The sequence below is a fragment of the Gadus chalcogrammus genome, chromosome 9 (assembly GCF_026213295.1).
Source record: "Gadus chalcogrammus isolate NIFS_2021 chromosome 9, NIFS_Gcha_1.0, whole genome shotgun sequence".
Taxonomy (NCBI): Eukaryota; Metazoa; Chordata; class Actinopteri; order Gadiformes; family Gadidae; genus Gadus; species Gadus chalcogrammus.
Window position 1 is genome coordinate 14,874,555 of NC_079420.1, and position 18,952 is coordinate 14,893,506.

An 18,952-nucleotide genomic window follows, 5' to 3' on the forward strand; every position below is an offset into this window, starting at 1 on the left:
GCATAACCACGTCACCTGGTAGGGCCCAGATCCGATCGAGTTTACATCATGGGTGGAGGATATCTGAGTCACTCCCTCTGGTAACTTATAAATAACATAGAAATTGATTTGTCTAAGAGTTCAAACAGTGGATCTGTGTTCCGGTGTGTTTGAATGAGTGTGGGATTTCACATAGAGTCACTTGTATGAAATACAGAGCAAGACACTGTAAACACAAGCTGCATTCCCATTGTTGGTTCTGGCCTGGTCTGGTCACAGACCCCATGGGGATATCTTACTTTGTGTTCTCTACTGTTTGTTTACATTCTGCATGGCACACTGGGAAGGGTGCAAAATTAGAACATGCCCATATTTGGAAGCACTATTTTTGTATTTATTATTTATTTAGTTCATAGTGACGAAAAAGGCATGCTTTTGCGTCTACATTTTTGTTCGGATGTGAATAGCATTACAATAGCAGGGATGAGGTATGAGGAGCTGGCCTTTTGAATAAACAAACAGATATAATTTAGCAATACATGTAAAGATTATGTAGTCGTGAAAGAATTCCTGAAGGAACATAAAGAGTCATGTTGTTGGGGCTCACAGAGCAGCCGCTGACTAGTCAGTCACAGAGGTTCTTCATCAACAATGGCGGCCGGACGGAGCCCATGCATTATGGAGGAGCGGGATGAATGCTTGCTTGCATCACAAGCGAATCCAACAGCGGGCGAAGAGAGAAAACATGCGGCTCAAGGGGAGTCATTGTGTTTCCCAGTGAATGTGCTTGTGTGTGTGTGTGCTTGTGTGTGTGTGTGTGTGTGTGTGTGTGTGTGTGTGTGTGTGTGTGTGTGTGTGTGTGTGTGTGTGTGTGTGTGTGTGTGTGTGTGTGTGTGTGTGTGTGTGTGTGTGTGTGTGTGTGTGTGTGTGTGTGTGTGTGTGTGTGTGTGTAACTGACATTGTGGAAGGAGGAATGTGAGCATGCAGAATCCTTAAGCCAAGGCTGGGAAAAAGAGTGAGAGAGAGAGAGCGAGAGGCAGAGAGCGAGAGAGAGAGAGAGAGAGAGAGAGAGAGAGAGAGAGAGAGACTTTTATTCTTTATTTTGTCCTTCCTGTTTCTTCTTTGGTAACGAGAAAGGTTTCCACAAGTTCTAAATCTAGCAGGAGACAAACACACACAAACACACACACACACACACACACACACACACACACACACACACACACACACACACACACACACACACACACACACACACACACACACACACACACACACACACACACACACACACACACACACACAAGCACACACACACACACACACACACACCACACACACACACAGACTAGAAGTAATCTCTGAGTAAAGGGACAGCCTGTCTATCCCTATATGTGGCTCAGTGGAACCCACACCTTGAGGGCCGCAGACCTGGGATTTGGTAGTGAGTGTGCGCGGGTCAGTGTGGAATGATGGGAGTTTACAGGCTGTGTTAATCATTAGTTACATTTCATTATGTTCGAATTCCCCTAGTTCACTTTTCCCCTTAGCTTCCTCGGATCAGAAACGTGCGGTCTCCTCCTTGTGTCATCCCTGCTTACTAGTGACACAGGGACCACCTCCCCCCCTAAGGAACAGGCTCCCCTCCCCCCCTCACACCACAACCCGCTAGCCTCTAGGCTCTGAGAGGCGCTCACAGATGCAAGGTGCTAATAAAGTTGCACACTGATTGATTGTGGTGGCCTTTTTATCTGAGTCAAAAAATCTAAAGCAAAATGTGTGTTGGTGTGTGTGGGTTTGTGTGTGTGGGTTTGTGTGGGTGGGTGTGTGTGTGTGTGTGTGTGTGTGTGTGTGTGTGTGTGTGTGTGTGTGTGTGTGTGTGTGTGTGTGTGTGTGTGTGTGTGTGTGTATGTGTGTGTGTGTGTGTGTGTGTGTGTGTGGTGTGTTTATTTGTGGGTTGTAGTTAAGATAATCTTCAATCTGTAAATAATAAATCATTACGTCTGTATGTAATTAACTGAAGTAATGTAATGTGTGTTTCTAATACTCACTGTTCCAGTAAGTTTGTTGCTGTTGAAGAAAAGGGTTTCCAAAAAAATAAAAAAGCCCAAAACCCACGAAAGCTGATTCACTTAAGAGGCATATGTGCAAAACAAGCCCACAGATCCCAGCAAGACATTAATATATGATCACAGGTTGTGGATGAATATGAGTAGAAGATCTGCTTATGCAGCCGGGACAACAGCCAGTTCTGGAAGCTACAGGGTTAAGCTGGAGGAATTATATCTCCGCGGACAAAGTTGCAGAGCTTAACTGCAGAGATAGCGGAAAGAACAATCTCAATTCAGCCTTCAGAGAACTGAAATAGAATTTCTTCTACCAGCCTTGCAGAATATATATATATATATATATATAAATGTGCTGCTTTCATTTCTTAGTGATGGCTAGCCACAGCAAGCACATAATAACACCTGCATGAATCTACCAAACCACAAACGCAGGCACACAAGAAGTCATCTCGCTGTCTGTATGTGTGAACAAGTGTGTCTTGCATGTGTGTGTGTCTTTGCGTGTGTGTGTGTGTGTGTGTGTGTGTGTGTGTGTGTGTGTGTGTGTGTGTGTGTGTGTGTGTGTGTGTGTGTGTGTGTGTGTGTGTGTGTGTGTGTGTGTGTGTGTGTGTGTGTGGCTATATTTGAAGTTTGTGTTTGCACTGAGATAGCCACTGGCTAGAAAGCTCTGTCATCAATGCCTGGGAACAGATTAATACCCTCCTGCAGCTGGAGCAGCTACTAGACACACAACACACACCCACCCACACATACATACACACGCATACACGCACACGCACACACGCACCCACACACAAACATACTCGCACACACACATGCATAGACACACATGCAAACTCACCTTAACTAACACATCCCTGCGCAGGCACTCACACGCAAACACACACCAACGCAACCATAGGCAAGCACGCACACACACACACACACACACGCACCCACACACACACACACACATACACCAATCCACACAAAGTCAAACATGCGCATGCACAGACACACACACCCAGCAACACGCAGGCAAACACACGCATGCACTCTCACATACACACACACAGACATACACAGAGACACACACACACACACACACACACACACACACACAGACATACAGACACTAGGGAATCTGTGAAGATGAACCTGGATTGTGATGGTGTTGTATTGTTGGTTACGCCCTTTGTTACGCCACATTCCCTGCTGTGGGTCTGTTAGATCCCAAGATGGGAATCCCAAACGGTAACTGGAGGTTCTCTAGGGTGGGGGAGAAAAACCCAGGCTGCCCAAGGAACGCATAGTGATCAGCCTCTGTCTGCATTATGCACCCGGTGTGAACCGAGGGCTGAGCTGCTGAAAACCCACGCTAAGATACGTCTACAGACAGGAACATAGAATCACAAACCTGGCTGAGATCTGAAGCTTCACTGATGCTCGTATGTCCAGAGTCCAAAGGAGGGATTCATATCCAATGAATGGCTCTCCAGATGGATATGTTTCCTTGTGTCTCTCTCTCCCAGCTCCGGATGGATGTGTTTCCTTGTGTCTCTCTCTCCCAGCTCCAGATGGATGTGTTTCCTCGTGTGTGTCTCTCTCTCCCAGCTCCAGATGGATGTGTTTCCTCGTGTGTGTCTCTCTCCCGCCCCTGTTTCCCCGGCTCCAGCCCTCACTAACCGGCAGGTCCAGGCTTGCATTCAACTGCCGTCTCTCGGCTTCCCTTGCATCCTCCCTTCCCTCCCTCTCTCTCTGCCCTCTCTCTCTCTCTCTCTCTCTCTCTCTCTCTCTCTCTCTCTCTCTCTCTCTCTCTCTCTCTCCCTCAAACACACACACACACACACACAGCCTCCCAGTCAGACAGACTGGTTGGTCCCTTCCTCGCCCAATCCGCTGTGGACTCCTCTTTGTTTTTTCTCACGCTCTCTTGCTACGTATCCTCTGTGTCTCCGTGCCGGCGGTCCGTCGCACTCCATGTGCTTCCATTCTGCGGCGTCAGGAACACAGAATCGCCTTCCCTGGGAGGGGCGCATGCAGCCAGGGAACCAACAGTCTCGACACCCTAAATCCCTTAAGGCGTCACCCTGTCTCTCTCTCCTCTTCCTCTTTGTGATGTGTGTGTGAGTCGCGTGGACAATCGGCCCTATTGTATGGGTCAGAGGGGAGGTCCACCGGAAGAGGAGTGTGTGTTTGTGGGGGGAGGGGGGAGGGGGGCAATGGGCCGTGCTCATCTGCTGCAACCCCCTCCCTAGTCACCACAGACGGATATGTAGGTGCTGACTCCCGCACAACACAAGCCCCCCCTCCTCCTCCCACCGTAGGGGAGAGGGGGTGCAAGGGCTGGTGACATGATGGCAAGAACAGATTGAGAAGCAACCAGAGAGAAAGAGAGGGGAGAGAGAGGATCTGCAGACTCATACTGTGAGGGAGATGGGTAGGAAACCAACCTAACGTGAATTTTCTAGGCAGAGGTCTGATATGTAATTTGTCTCATTCAGGGTCTCTCACCCTTCAATGCCCTGAAGGGTTTAATTTCACTTTAATTTCACACTACTGTGTGTGGGAAAGAGAGAGCGCGCGAGAGAGAGAGAGAGAGAGAGAGAGAGAGAGAGAGAGAGAGAGAGAGAGAGAGAGAGAGAGAGAGAGAGAGAGAGAGAGAGCGAGAGAGAGAGAGAGAGAACGAGAGAGACAATTTTTGGAGATCGTGTGGAGAGCTGACACGACTAGGAAGTGTTGTCATCACGTAAAAAAACACCTGTATTGTGAAAAACAGAGAGAGAGAGAGAGAGAGAGAGAGAGAGAGAGAGAGAGAGAGAGAGAGAGAGAGAGAGAGAGAGAGAGAGAGAGAGAGAAAGAATGAGAGAGTGTGGGGGGAAACTCTTACGTTGTCACATTTAATAAACCCATCTCACACTTGGTGTGAATGCATGCGCACACATACAAAGCATAAATAGATTAGTAATATGTACTGCACATGCTCACACTCTGGCACACACACCAGTACAAGTAGGAACGCAGTTCTGGGAGCAGCATTGGGGCGTCTACGCCCTCCGGGCTCTGTTGATGTCTGGTGACAAACAACTACAGCAGCTTCCACAGCCCCGACCTTGTCACCACGTTTTATCCATGACATGTCATCTGTCATTTCCAATGCTCGTCTGGAACCACGTGGCTTGGAAGGTATCCATTGTTGTGTATCCTATTGATAACATCATAGAAGTGTTATAATCTCACTCCAAGCCAAATTATACATATAATTTGGCTTGCACCAAAAGACAGCTCTCTTCCTCTCATCCAATTGTAACATCTATAGCTCAACACTGGTCAATATGGTTACAGAACAACAGAACAGCATGACACCACACTAGTGATCTACCGATATGTCGGCCAAATTTATTTCAGTATCAGACGATTATTTCATTTGTTTTGCCGTGATTTACAGACAGTTCAATAAATGAATTTTTTTTTTAATTGAGACATTGAAACATTTGTTCTCAACATGGTGTCATTTTTATGATGTAAATTGAGGGAGGCTTAGCCTGGAAATCCAGACCCACATCTAGAAAGCTGTAGGGTCTGGCAACGAGTAATGAAAATGGCCCAACTCGAGGGGCAGCACCAAGCATGCATTTGAAAATATCACTGGATAACACACATTGGATAACACTATGACCAATCAGAAGAATACAAGGGGTGACGTATCCAGACCAGTGGAGCTAACCAATAGATAAGACTCTTGCCGTATCGATGTGATTGATTAATGTTCTGGGCCAGGGGAGGCCCAGAATATACACAAGTATATTGCTCGTTCCCAGAGTGACTCGCTGAGCAAATTCAAATTGTGCTCTCGCGAGAACTCTGGATTTCCAGTGTATTATCGGCTCAAGAAAATCAGTATCGGCGTATCGGTAATCGGCTAAGGCTGATGAAAGAAAATCGTTATCGTTATCAGCCCTAAAAAATCTGTATCGGTCGATCCCTACAACACACGCACACAAATACATACACTCACACACACACAGCAGCACTACCTCTATGCAGACATATCCTCATCCACATTTCCGAACACACATGCATGAGCAATGAATAATCAAAAGACTGAGAATACAGTGAATTCTAGGACCAATCAACATAAGTCGCACAACTACCCCAAACCAGCCAACTGACTTTAAACAGATGAAAGTCCAGCATTCATTTTCATATTTAATTTTTTTATTTTAATAGATGGCCCATCCCTTCAGAATGCTCCCCTCGCAATCATCGACTCTGACCCTTGTTGCCATGGCAACACTAATCAGGGGCATTCCCTTTTCGGACAGTGATTGATGAATTTCTGTGTAATAGAAACAGCTGCATGCGACCACCACTGCCATGAGGCAATGCATGTATGTAAAAAAAAAAAAAAATTGACAAACACACTCACATACAGACACACACGCACACATACACACACACACAAACACAGGCAGGCTGTAGTACGAGGGATGAGTTAAAACACTTGCTAGGTGCGTTTGTTGCTGGGTGGTAGAGCTCTGAAGTGTCGCTTCACAGGCCCAGATCAATCTATTGTCACATGCTGCAACTCTCAGCGTGAATCCCCCCACACACACACACACACACACAAACACACACACACACACACACACACACACACACACACACACACACACACACACACACACACACACACACACACACACACACGCTGACAGAGGCACTTTCAGAAACCTGCAAGGATGCTCACATTACACACAAACAAACAGACACACACAGGCACATACACACAGACAAACACACACACGCTCATATGCACACACACATACACACACACAAACAAACACATACAGACACAGACACACAAACACACATGCTTATACACCCACTCAGACACTCACACAAACACACACACACACGCACACGCACACACAACACAGCATGTGTTTCCCTTCTGCCAGCATCCAGATAAACGTCACAGTGATTATTATACTGGTTTATTGGTATTGATAATATCATGTGTGCTAACCATCATCATGCTAGTTGCTGGCCGCAATCATCAAATCCCATTTGGTAGTACACTTATGGAAACACACACAAACACACGCATACACACACACACACACACACTGAAACACACACACACACACACGGAAACACACACACACACACATAGACACACACACAAACACACGCACACACACACACACACACACATCCTTAATTTCCACCCACCATCCACAGCTGTCAACTCCCCCTCCTGTCCCATGTCCCCTCTTGAAGAAGAAGAGGAGAAGGAGGAGGAGGGAGAGAGGAGGGAGGGGGGAGGGGGGAGGGGCAGCGGGAGGGGGAGGGAGAGGGGTAAGGGCATCCATCTGGAAAGTACCTCTTCAACGTGGGTGGGTCGTCGTAGAACGCATGTGCGAAACTGCGACACATATGCAACCACGCGACAGACTAGCGCGCTGATCCTGCCGTGTTTAATAATCAAAGTGAAACTAACTCACAAACACACACACACAAACACACATGCATGCATACACTACAGACACAGCCACATTCCAGCTCTCGGTTTTAACTGCTACCTTTTAGAAGGGGTCAATGACCCTCATACATCTGCATCTTAAAATAGAGAGAGAAAGAGGGAGAAAGTGTGTCACCATGTAGGCTACGATATAGGTTCACAGAGGGAGCAGAGAGTTAGACCGGGACCCGGCTAGGGTTAAAGCTCATGTTCAGATCCGTTCCATCAAGCCCGGCTAAACGAGGGCCGGAGCCCTGGCCGGACAGGCCACGCGCTGTCATCCACCATCAGACACAATCAATGGGCTGCTCTTCCCATGACAGACTGGGGCAGCTGGGCTTGCTTAGAACAGAACGCTCAGTTTGTGTTCAGACAGGATCGATTAGACCATCAGGTTACAGAGTGATTACAAGACCCCACACATGGGGGACTTCATTAGCTAAAGTGAGAGACCCCCAACCAGAGGAGGACTCCTCCTCTGTTGTGAACTCTGTTTGAGTTGGTGCAAACCGCTCCTTTGTGTGTATGGGATTGCAGTGTTGATTGCATCGTTTTTGTTTTTATTCGTAACCTATTCCATTTAGAACCTCACCCATAATATGGGTTCAGTTGGAAAACATTCCAAACCAGTTAATTATTAGAGTTAGCACTAAGGACTAATGTCCTGGCAGATTCATATGTGACTGATTGGGTGTGATAGAGGAATCTTACTTATTCAGCTTCAGGTATCGAGGCAAAGTATTGGTGCGGTTCCAGAGCTCAGTTGACTGCCCCCTAGAGAAGCTTTGCGGTACCGCTCTGGATTATACAGACAACCTCTGAATGCAGTTGGTGGAGTGCATTCCCCCCCCTGTAGAATCCCACATCAAGGTCAAACATAACCCCGAGGATTATTGTTTACAGCATCCCACTGTTCTCCGATATGTTCTGAATGTGTGTGTTGCTTGTTAGGGTGTGTGTACGTGCGGTGTTGTGTGTATGTGTGTGTCTGTGTGAGTTTGGTTGTGTATGGTAGTTTGTGTGTGTGTATGTGTGTGTGTATGTGTATGTGTATGTGTATGTGTATGTGTATGTGTATGTGTATGTGTATGTGTATGTGTATGTGTGTGTGTGTGTGTGTGTGTATGAACGTGTGTTTAGTGGTTGGGGTTTCATCAGTTAGTTTTCCTGTCAGCTAACAGGACTGACAACTACACCTATCCTCTATTGTCCATCTCCGCATGATTCACAGCCATCGTCATTTACCGTCATTGAGAAAACATTAATAGAAACACATAACACATTGGCCTAACTGTACAGGAACTGCAGCTGATTTGTGTGTGCGTGTGTGCGTGCCCGGCGTGTATACAGGAGCCTTCCTGTATTCAAACAATGAGTGTGTTTGTGGGTGGTAGTGCAGGGATGGGGTGGTCCTCTGCTGCTGTTCCCAGCATTTTCCTTCCTGGCAGAGAGAATGAATACAAACTGCTTTCCCTCAATTAGCCTCCCTTTAATACTATGGAATACCAGGGAAACAGAGAACTAGAAAGAGCACTAACAAGGCAGAGAGAGAAACAGAGTGAGAGAGAGAGAGAGAGAGAGAGAGAGAGAGAAAGAGAAAGAGAAGGAGAAACAGAGTGAGAGAGAGAGAAAGAGAAAGAGAAGGAGAGAGAGAGAGAGAGAGAGAGAGAGAGAGAGAGAGAGAGAGAGAGAGAGAGAGAGAGAGAGAGAGAGAGAGCGGCATTACTGTTGCTTTATATATTTCAACGGACACACACACCCACACACAAACACACACATGGTTTGGGTAATGGAACATGGGGAAGTTGCCAAGGCTTCAAGTGGTGGTCTGAGGGGCTGAGGGAGGACATGTTTCCCAGGACTCTGAGAAAAAGTCCCTCTTTTTTCCCAGGCTGTTGGCTCTAGAGGCTGCCACTGCTCCATCTCTCCGTTACCTTCTGCAACCAACGCTCTCTCCCCCACGTGGCAGAGGTAGTTTACTACACTAATGCTGGTACTTATTCAATGCTATCTCTCTCAGCAATCGATTATCAATCAAACGGATAAGCAGGTTACATTTTCATTTCAATCGTTGGTTGTGTCACATTTAATGGCAGCATTTGAATATGTTTAAAGGATATGGTATAATAAATTATTCAATAACCGATTTATTTCAGCAAAGCTACTGTTGCGTGGCTCAATGGATCAAACAGTCTTTTAGGGTAACTGTACTCAATTGTGTGTTGTGTGGGTAGCATCGTATTAAGCAAAGCTTTCGTTTCAACGATAAACAAACAAGAAGGATGCAAACATGCCCACTTTAATCTGGGGGGAAATCCAAGTCATTTAGAAACTTGAAACCATGCCAGGCTTCAAACCGCCATGTCCAGGGATGCAGTCAGATGGGAACAGTGGAAAATAAAGCCAGGAGCAGGCCGCTTGGGAAGGGGCCAGAAATAACATTTAGAAAATAGAGCCCAATGTTTGGTTAAAAATAAGAGATTAACCAAATGCAGATCTCCCAGGACATCAGACGCCAAGAGCCAAGGGAGAGTGCACAGGAAATGTTCTGCTAATACCTTGTTAGTGCAAAGACCAGGGGGCATGGTCCTCCAGGACCATGTAATGGAGCCATTTGTGAATATGCGTCAAAGGTTAGATCGTAGAAATCGGAACAAAAGCGGCCTCGCTATACATTGTGTAGTTTATGGAAAGCTAGGGTATACAATTGCTGGCAAAGGCCATAATACTTAACACATAAATCCATGCATACCACAAATACTTAAAACTCAATATTACATAATAAAAAGCCTACAAATAAGAATTCTTTATGATACATGTAATCCTTGAATCTGCAAGCATCTGACATCTGTTGAGAAGCAACATTTGAGCATGTAACGAAATGCCAAGCACTTCAGTTCTTACCATAACAGCACAGCATCCCAACCATTGCGTTTCTACCTCCACGCCTCCAAAACCAGTACTTTCGGCGCCGTTTCATCATCAAAAATCCCTTGCCAATGTAAGTCCAGTGTAAAAAGTCAATGTAATAGTCCAGTGTAAATCAAGGCAGTAAAAAAAATAAGACTACAAAAAAGATTGCACTCTAAGCTCAAAACACACAGTACGCCAACCCCTTCCTCAGATTTGATCACCCCTTCCGTTTGCCCTAGGGGTCCGGCCTGTCCCACGCCACGGGCCCCTGAAGTGAGGATCACTTACCCAGAGCAACGCGCCTCGAACGGGCCCGCCGGTACCTGCTGGCCAGACAGTCCATCCTGCTCTCCTATAGCCACTGGGCGAGGCGCCACACAAATGGCTACGGTCCAGCCAGGGGCAGAGTCAGAGAAGGAATGAGAGATAGGGAGATAACAGGTCTACTTATGGGGATCCAGCCAGAAGTGAATGTACCACTTTCTATCCGTTACCGCATCCAGCGGTTGCCAAAGTTGCACTTCCTGTACAGGAAGAGCAGCCCTGAAATACACCTCCTTTGCCACTCTCTTTAGACGCTCTCTCTCTTTGTCCTGGACCCCTGCGCGCTCTCTCTTTACTTTGTCCTGGACTCCGGCGCGCTCTGTCTAACGCTCTGATGAGGCCCTCCAGCTTTAGGTGAGACACTAGATCAGTGAGACCACTCCTCTACCACCCTGAGGTGGCCTGCTGCGAAATAACAGTCCCAGTACCGTCCCATTGCCCCGGGTTAGCTAAGGGGTTGTGTAGTAAAGCTGGAGCGGCCAGATGGAGGAACAATGTGAGCCCGGGACAGGAAGCAGCACGCCGCGCTCAGGAAGCACCACAGAGCTGATTGGAAAGAACAACAGGGCCCAGCATGTGCTCACTGAGGGCCCCCATGTGCTCACTAAGGGCCCCCATGTCCCCACTGAGGGCCCCCATGTCCCCACTGAGGGCCCCCATGTCCCCACTGAGGGCCCCCACATCCCCACTGAGGGCCCCCATGTCCCCACTGAGGGCCCCCACATCCCCACTGAGGGCCCCCATGTCCCCACTGAGGGCCCCCACATCCCCACTGAGGGCCCCCATGTCCCCACTGATAAAGGAAGTGTGTCAACGCTGTATTCTTATCCTTCCCTAATGATGGTAAAGATAATGTCTTGTCATTTACATTCAGCTCTCATTGTAGTGAAAAAAATGAAGGGTAAATGAGGAGGTCACTTCATCTTCTAACAAAGATGACACATAACTTAATATGTGACACATAACATAACTTAATAAATTAAGTCATTATTTGTAAGCCTTTTAACTAATGGTAAACATAGAAAGAAAACAATGAAATTGGGCTTTCCCAAGACATACATAGACCAACAGGGATAATGAGTCAGAGATCAAATAACAGACCTTGTCTGGCCTCAAGACGTTAAATACAGAATGTTGGGCCATTCAGTCCTGTCTGCGTCTCAACATTCACCCGTGAGCAGCGGCGTCACCAGACTGCTTCACTCGGGGCTAAAGCCCTGGATATTATTTATTAGCCCCGAATCGTATTTAAAAAAATAAATAAATAGGGTGGCCAGACGACCCCACTGAGGGCCCCCACGAAGGCCCCCACGTCCCCAGTGAGGGCCCCCATGTCCCCACTGAGGGCCCCCACGTCCTCACCGAGGGCCCTCATGTCCTCACTGAGGGCCCCCATGGCCTATCTGAAGGCCCCAATGTCCCCACTGAGGGCCCCAATGTCCCCACTGAGGGCCCCAATGTCCCCACTGAGGGCCCCAATGTCCCCACCTAGGGCCCCCATGTCCTCACTGAGGGCCCCCACGTCCTCACTGAGGGCCCCCACGTCCTCACTGAGGGCCCCCATGCCCTCACTGAGGGCCCCATAACCTCTCTGAGGGCCCTCAAGTCCTCACTGGTTGGTTTTGCATCAGACTTCCCATGAAGGAATGAACGACAAGACATATTTTCCAACATTTCCTTCATATGGGCAAACACACTGATTGATGTAAGACTGTAGGACCCCCCCACTCTCTCTCTAACACACAACCACACACACACACACACACACACACACACACACACACACACACACACACACACACACACACACACACACACACACACACACACACACACACACACACACACACACACACACACACACACACACACACACACACACACACAAACACACACACACACACACAGTAGGGGTACCGCAGATAAAGGTAGTGTGTCACCGCTGTATTCCTTCCTAGCCCTCCTTAATTATGGTATCTATAGAACCAATTCTTTCCCTTTCGCCCCCTTGTGCTTGTTTTTCCAGAGATACCCTTCCTGGAATTGGGGCAAACAATGTGGGACATGGAGAGACTCTTTCCCTGGAGAATGGCTAGAAAACAGTATCGACACAACATATGTTTATTTCTGGCAGAAACAAAGGAATATTTAATGACTTGTTTATTATTATTATTAGAATACCATATTAATAACTTACTCTTTTTTTTACATTAACATTTAGATCTTATTGTAGTAAAACAATAGAGTAAAATTAAGGGTAAATGAGGAAGTCACCTCATCTTCTAACAAAGATGACAAATAACTAGAATAAATGAAGTCATTATTTGTAGGACTTTTACTGATGGTAAACATAGAAAGCAAACAATGAAATTGGGCATTGATTCCCAAGACATACATAGACCAACAGGGATAATGAGTCAGAGATCAAATAACAGACCTTGTCTGGCCTCAAGACGTTAAATATGGAATGTGGTGCCATTCATTCTTGTGTGCGTTTCAACATTCATCCGTGAGTGATAAGATACTTAGGATGTGCTGCCACCTATTGGTGGAAGATATGCTTATTTTTCTTTTCAACTAGTTGGATTTAATGTTAATGCGTTTAATCAGGCCGGACAGTATTTGAACAATGTTATTGTTGAAATACTTTATCGCATGTTTACTCACATCAACTTCACAGTTGATGTGGTAGTGCATTTCAATGATATCAGGATGCCCTTGACTGAATTATGTAATTCATATATTAAATTAGGTTGTCTGACAAATACTCATGTAATATGATTCTCATTGTAATATAGTCTCCCCCTCCCTCTCCCTCTCTCTCCCTCTCTCTCTCTCTCTCTCTCTCTCTCTCTCTCTCTCTCCCCCTCTCTCTCTCTCTCTCTCTCTCTCTCTCTCTCTCTCTCTCTCTCTCTCTCTCTCTCTCTCTCTCTCTCTCTCTCTCTCTCTCTCTCTCTCTCTCTCTCTCTCTCTCTCTCTCTCACTCTCTCTCTCTCTCTCTCTCTCTCAGCTGCTTGATGATTGGAGGGAGATATTGAACCCTTCCTGTTCAGCTCTGTCCACACCCGCTGTGTTTATGGACACACTGGGAATACGGATTGCAGGCTTGGGCTCGGTTTGAAGATATGAGTTATGGCTTGCCTTTCACACACACACGCACACACACGTACACACACATACACACATACACACAAACAATGCTGGCGACATCGCCCCTAGACACTGGATAAGTCTGTAACTAGTTCAATAGTAATATATGAACCAATAATATGTTCTTATTACTTTACACTTATACACTTATACTTTACACTTAATAACATAAGATAAATATGGATTTGTCATACGACAACCATAATGCTTTGTTTTCTACTCTTTAGAAGCACCATCCCCCAAAGCACGCACACACACACACACACACACACACACACACACACACACACACACACACACACACACACACACACACACACACACACACACACACACACACACACACACACACACACACACACACACACACACACACACACACACACACACACACACACACACACACACATCCAAATGAAGGTCACAAACTGAACAGATAAGAGGTTGTGTATCTGTACCTTTAAGACTTTCGACTCTGACGTTACCATGAGTTGTTTCGTTATGTGTTATCTTCTTTAGGGATTTTTCAGGAATCCAATAACGTCCCCAGCCAATCACCAGGGTTTGAGGTTATTACAGTATAATAAACATATTATTATGTATATATATATATAATATATATATATATATCTATATATAGAATATATATCTATATATATATAGAATATATATATATATATATATATATATATATATATCTATATATATATATATATATATATATACATTCAAGCATTGGAAAGAATATAAGAAGAAGAAGTACCATACGAGCTAGTAATGCTCTGATACCACAGATATATATTATTATAAGAACTGATCGCAGCCCAGGAGGCCACGCTCTGCCTAGAGAGCAGAGAACAAGAGGAATACAATCCTCCCACAGAGGGGAAACACAGCACAAGTACAGCACAGTGAGCCACTACAGCACACGTTCACAGTAAGGCAGGCTGAGGAATGGGAATGCAGAAAGCAGCTTGTAAATGGAAGACATTTTCCTGTGTATGGTGTGATTGTTTATGGTGTAATAGCTTCTTTAACTGTAATTTACAAGGTTGTTTTTTCCAAAGTGACAGGTTGTATTTTAGGTTGCATCACCATTTCAATCATTTTCCTCTTAGAAAATACATTATAATCAACACAAGAGTTGAATTGGCTGAACTTCATTGAGTCACATTGGGATAAGGAGCGTGTTAAAGCATTGAAGACTAAGAGTCATTAATCCCCATGCATGGAGCAACGCACCAGAACAATGTCATCCACATAGACACTGTTCATACAGTCCCACGTCTAGCTTCCCAGACTGGACACAAACAGCTCCATTGTTGAGCCATGATGCTGAAGTCCTGATACCAGTTCATCCCTGGAACTGCTCCCAACATGGAGAAACGCTTATGGGCAAAAGTCACTTAGCCTTCTCCACTTAGCATTCGTTATTCCTGTTGTCTTAAAGAGAGATCTCGTCATCTTTGTGGTAGTGTGTTTCACACAAATTTGTTACAGGCACACTTATTAATTGTGATTAGCCAAATAATATCCGGATCAATCATTGTTGGTGAGTTTCCAGCAGATTGAATTGTAATGACATTATAAAACCTGTTAGTGCGAGGGTAAAATAAAGAGAGACGAAAACAGAGAGCAGCCCTGTGGCCATTAAAGCTTAAACTAGGTATCCCAATCCAATGCATTCCCTAATAGAACCAAACTAATGACAACCTATTGAAGGATCTCCAACTGCTAAGGATTCCCCCGAGGAGCATGAACAGCACAAGTGAACCCTGTCAAACAGAACGCTTCCGAAATGGCTCAGTAAGTGACACAATGAAACTATAGTCTTCTGGTCAATGCCCTCACTTTTCCAGACAATTGGGTCACGACAAGTTGAGTTTTAGTAGCCTACAATTGTACAATCGTAATTGTAAAGATTGGGGAGACTGCTGGGTGGTTTTGAAAAAGCTGTGGGCCTACACCACGAAAGAGAGATAAGTCAGTGTTGTAGATGTTTAGGGAAAGGTGCTCAAAAGACAATGAATAACCACAAAATAAATTGCATATCTTAAATAATAGCTCTTATTTATTTTATTTACATACTATACACACTTGAATCGTGCAAAATGAACATAATGGATGCATAGTACATAACCACAACAAAAGACAAAGGTAAAACACAATGCAAACACAACAAAGAGTCCACTGCATACTCGTAACATTAGCAATATGCCTTCTAGTTGTTCACTTCTAACGTTGTCATACAATATTCAGTCCTCAACACCAAGCCTCACCAAAAAAAGTTCAAAGTTCAACATGGGTTGGTCCACTCTTAAAAGTAACAGTATTCATGTTTCAAGTTGACTTAAGCCACTTCCCCAAAAGGAAGGGATAACAGGAATGGCATGATGTGGCATTCTGTGAATAAGACGTTCCTGCTTCTCACAAAGTCATGCAGGAACTGACTCAATGACTGACATAAAGTTCACTGTACACATACAGTATACCATAGTATAATATCCCACGTGCAGATCCCTGGCCCGTTTTCAGTTAATGTGTGGTTCTCTGAAAGCTAGACTAAGTGAGCCTAGATGTGACACCTGCATTGCACTTTGCAAATGTATAACTAAATGGAAAATATTTAGCCTACAGCAGTTTCATAACAGGCTGGGGCTTGCCTACAAAGGCGTGATCCTAAATGGCTGCATGCAGTCAGCAAGTCATTCTAGCCGACAGACAGATGTTGTGTCAACAAGGTTTACCTCTGACCGTTCCACAAGGTGTGTTACCTGGCCATTCCATGCTTTCTGATCTACATTCGTGGAATCGTGTTCCAATGAAGTGCAAAATACCTGTTAATTAAGTTCGAGGCAGCCTGTCAACATTTTTTTATCGGATTTTCTCAATTGTAGCCAATGATTTCGTAACGCAAATTCAGGTGCCTGTAGGATACGTACGATAAGTTTAGTTGTTGATGACAAATTCTGGGCCAAAATAATATATAACAAAAAAACTCACCTGAACTTTCCTCTTCAGAGTCTGAAGGATAGTCCACATTTCGCGGTTTTCGCCTAATCGCAGCTCTTCTGAAGTCGTCCATTCTACCGGAGCGTGATCAGTCCAACATCGGCGTGATTGAGGGTCATATTATAAACCTACAGCCAACCCACCGCGGAACAACTACAACAACTACCGTTCCTCGTCACCGCAGGTCGGCACAGAACATCGCGTAGTCCGTAGAGACGCAGTGACGTGACGTGATCCACTCTGCGCGTAAATCTATAGTCTCTGTTTATATTAGCACCACGATCGCCTGCTGGGCTCTGAGTGAGACCTTTTGTTTCAATGGACCCAACACATTTTTGTAGCTCAAATAAAACCACTGCCAATAGTTATTTCCAGTGTTCCAAAATAAGGAAACCCGAGGGGTGTCCTGGAGCTGAATTTCAGTGCACAGACAAGTAGGCTAGTCCCAACAATCAGGTTAAACAGTGCATTCCTCATGAAGCCCTGTCAATGCATAATTTCTGCCTGTTTTGTGATTTTTTTTTAGCTCCCCGCGTGCCGAACGCATTCGGTTGTGATGAAAGGCGTAATAAAAATCTTTACAATTGTTATTATTGTGTGTGTGTGTGTGTGTGTGTGTGTGTGTGTGTGTGTGTGTGTGTGTGTGTGTGTGTGTGTGTGTGTGTGTGTGTGTGTGTGTGTGTGTGTGTGTGCGTGCGTGCGTGTGCGTGCGTGCGTGCGCGTGTGTGAGTGTGTGTGTGTGTGTGTGTTTGTGTGTGTGTTCGCACAGGCTCACATAATCTTGGAACAAAAATAACTCCTACAGTCAAAGGACAAGAATTTAATTCATATTGAAACAACTGTCATAGTGATTTTGAGTTGCTTTCAGTGAAATAGAAACTGTAAAACCATGAGGATTTCATTTTCTTTTCCACTCAATTCATGTTCTTTTTCTTTAACTTTTGATTAGTTTCTAGTACCAGCATTAGTACCACCGTCAACACTAGCATTGTGCAAACCAACCAAGGAGTGGAAGGGGAATTCAGAAGAGATAGGTCTACGGGTCTACTGGTGAATAACCATGTAGAAGACGTCGCATACTCACTCAGTAGGTGTAACAGCGTCTACCCATTATCAACAGTCAGAGGGAGGCAAATTAAACAATTGATTGCACATTGTAGAACTTTGTCAACTTGTTACCACTGTTGTTACATACATGCTTTCTGTTTCACATTCTCCTCATTTGAAAGCTATATTGTCCATGTAGACCAAGAGATTGTCTCCTATGGCTATTGAATATTTCACAAGAGTATACCTTAAACAGTTATTATATCCATCCACATCAGTGAATAACAACACAATGGTCTGATGAAAATAACTCATACACAGCTCACCTAACTCTGTTATCACCTGTATTGTCCAGACTATTCCCTCCATCGGTTTCAGAGCGTGGCGTTCATGCAACAAAATATATTGTGAATGAAGAGCTTTGTGGATTCGACTCCTCTTCTGAACTGCTGGTTAGTGTCATCTGGGAGATGAAACGATAGTGAAGACTCTTTAGACCACTGCTATTGCTTCAATGCAGAGTGCATACTTGTGCTTGTGACTACAGAAAGAAGCGTAGATGAGATGCTAAACAGCTAGTGTATATTAGGTTTACTGCAAATAAAGTAATAAAATGAGTCTTCTTTCAGTAGTGTTTGACGCTACAACGTTAAGTAAATTCTTGCAATTGCCTTCAATGCACTGGTGTGACTTCCTAATGCAATAGCATAATGAGCATAAACTGACAAACAGCCCCACTGATGTTTAAACCCCAAAAACTATAACAAACATGAAAGTATAAAATATAGTTATTTATGTAGACATTTCAAGAACATAATGACAAAGCATAGACAAAATGGGTTTAAGGGGATCTCCTAAATTAATCCATCACCAGCAGTTCTAATGTAATTAATTTTATTTTATTTATCCTATGTGTAGTTCCTTGGTCATCATCTTAAATAAATATCTAAATCAA

The 18,952-nt window shown here is 44.9% G+C and overlaps 1 protein-coding gene across 3 annotated transcripts in view; it reads right to left on the reverse strand.

The window, feature by feature from the left end:
* Positions 1-17,324, reverse strand: part of fgd4a (FYVE, RhoGEF and PH domain containing 4a) — a 47,495-nt gene extending 30,171 nt beyond the window's left edge. The window contains exon 1 of one of the 3 annotated variants that reach the window (XM_056599161.1): positions 16,942-17,324. In XM_056599161.1, coding sequence (XP_056455136.1) covers positions 16,942-17,023 — 82 coding nt within the window. In that variant the 5' untranslated portion in view covers positions 17,024-17,324. Of the gene's footprint in view, positions 1-10,455; positions 10,729-10,752; positions 11,271-16,941 lie in introns of those variants that run through there. The other 2 variants (XM_056599163.1, XM_056599162.1) reach the window with 2 other exon arrangements.
* Between the last annotated feature and the right edge of the window lie 1,628 nt (positions 17,325-18,952).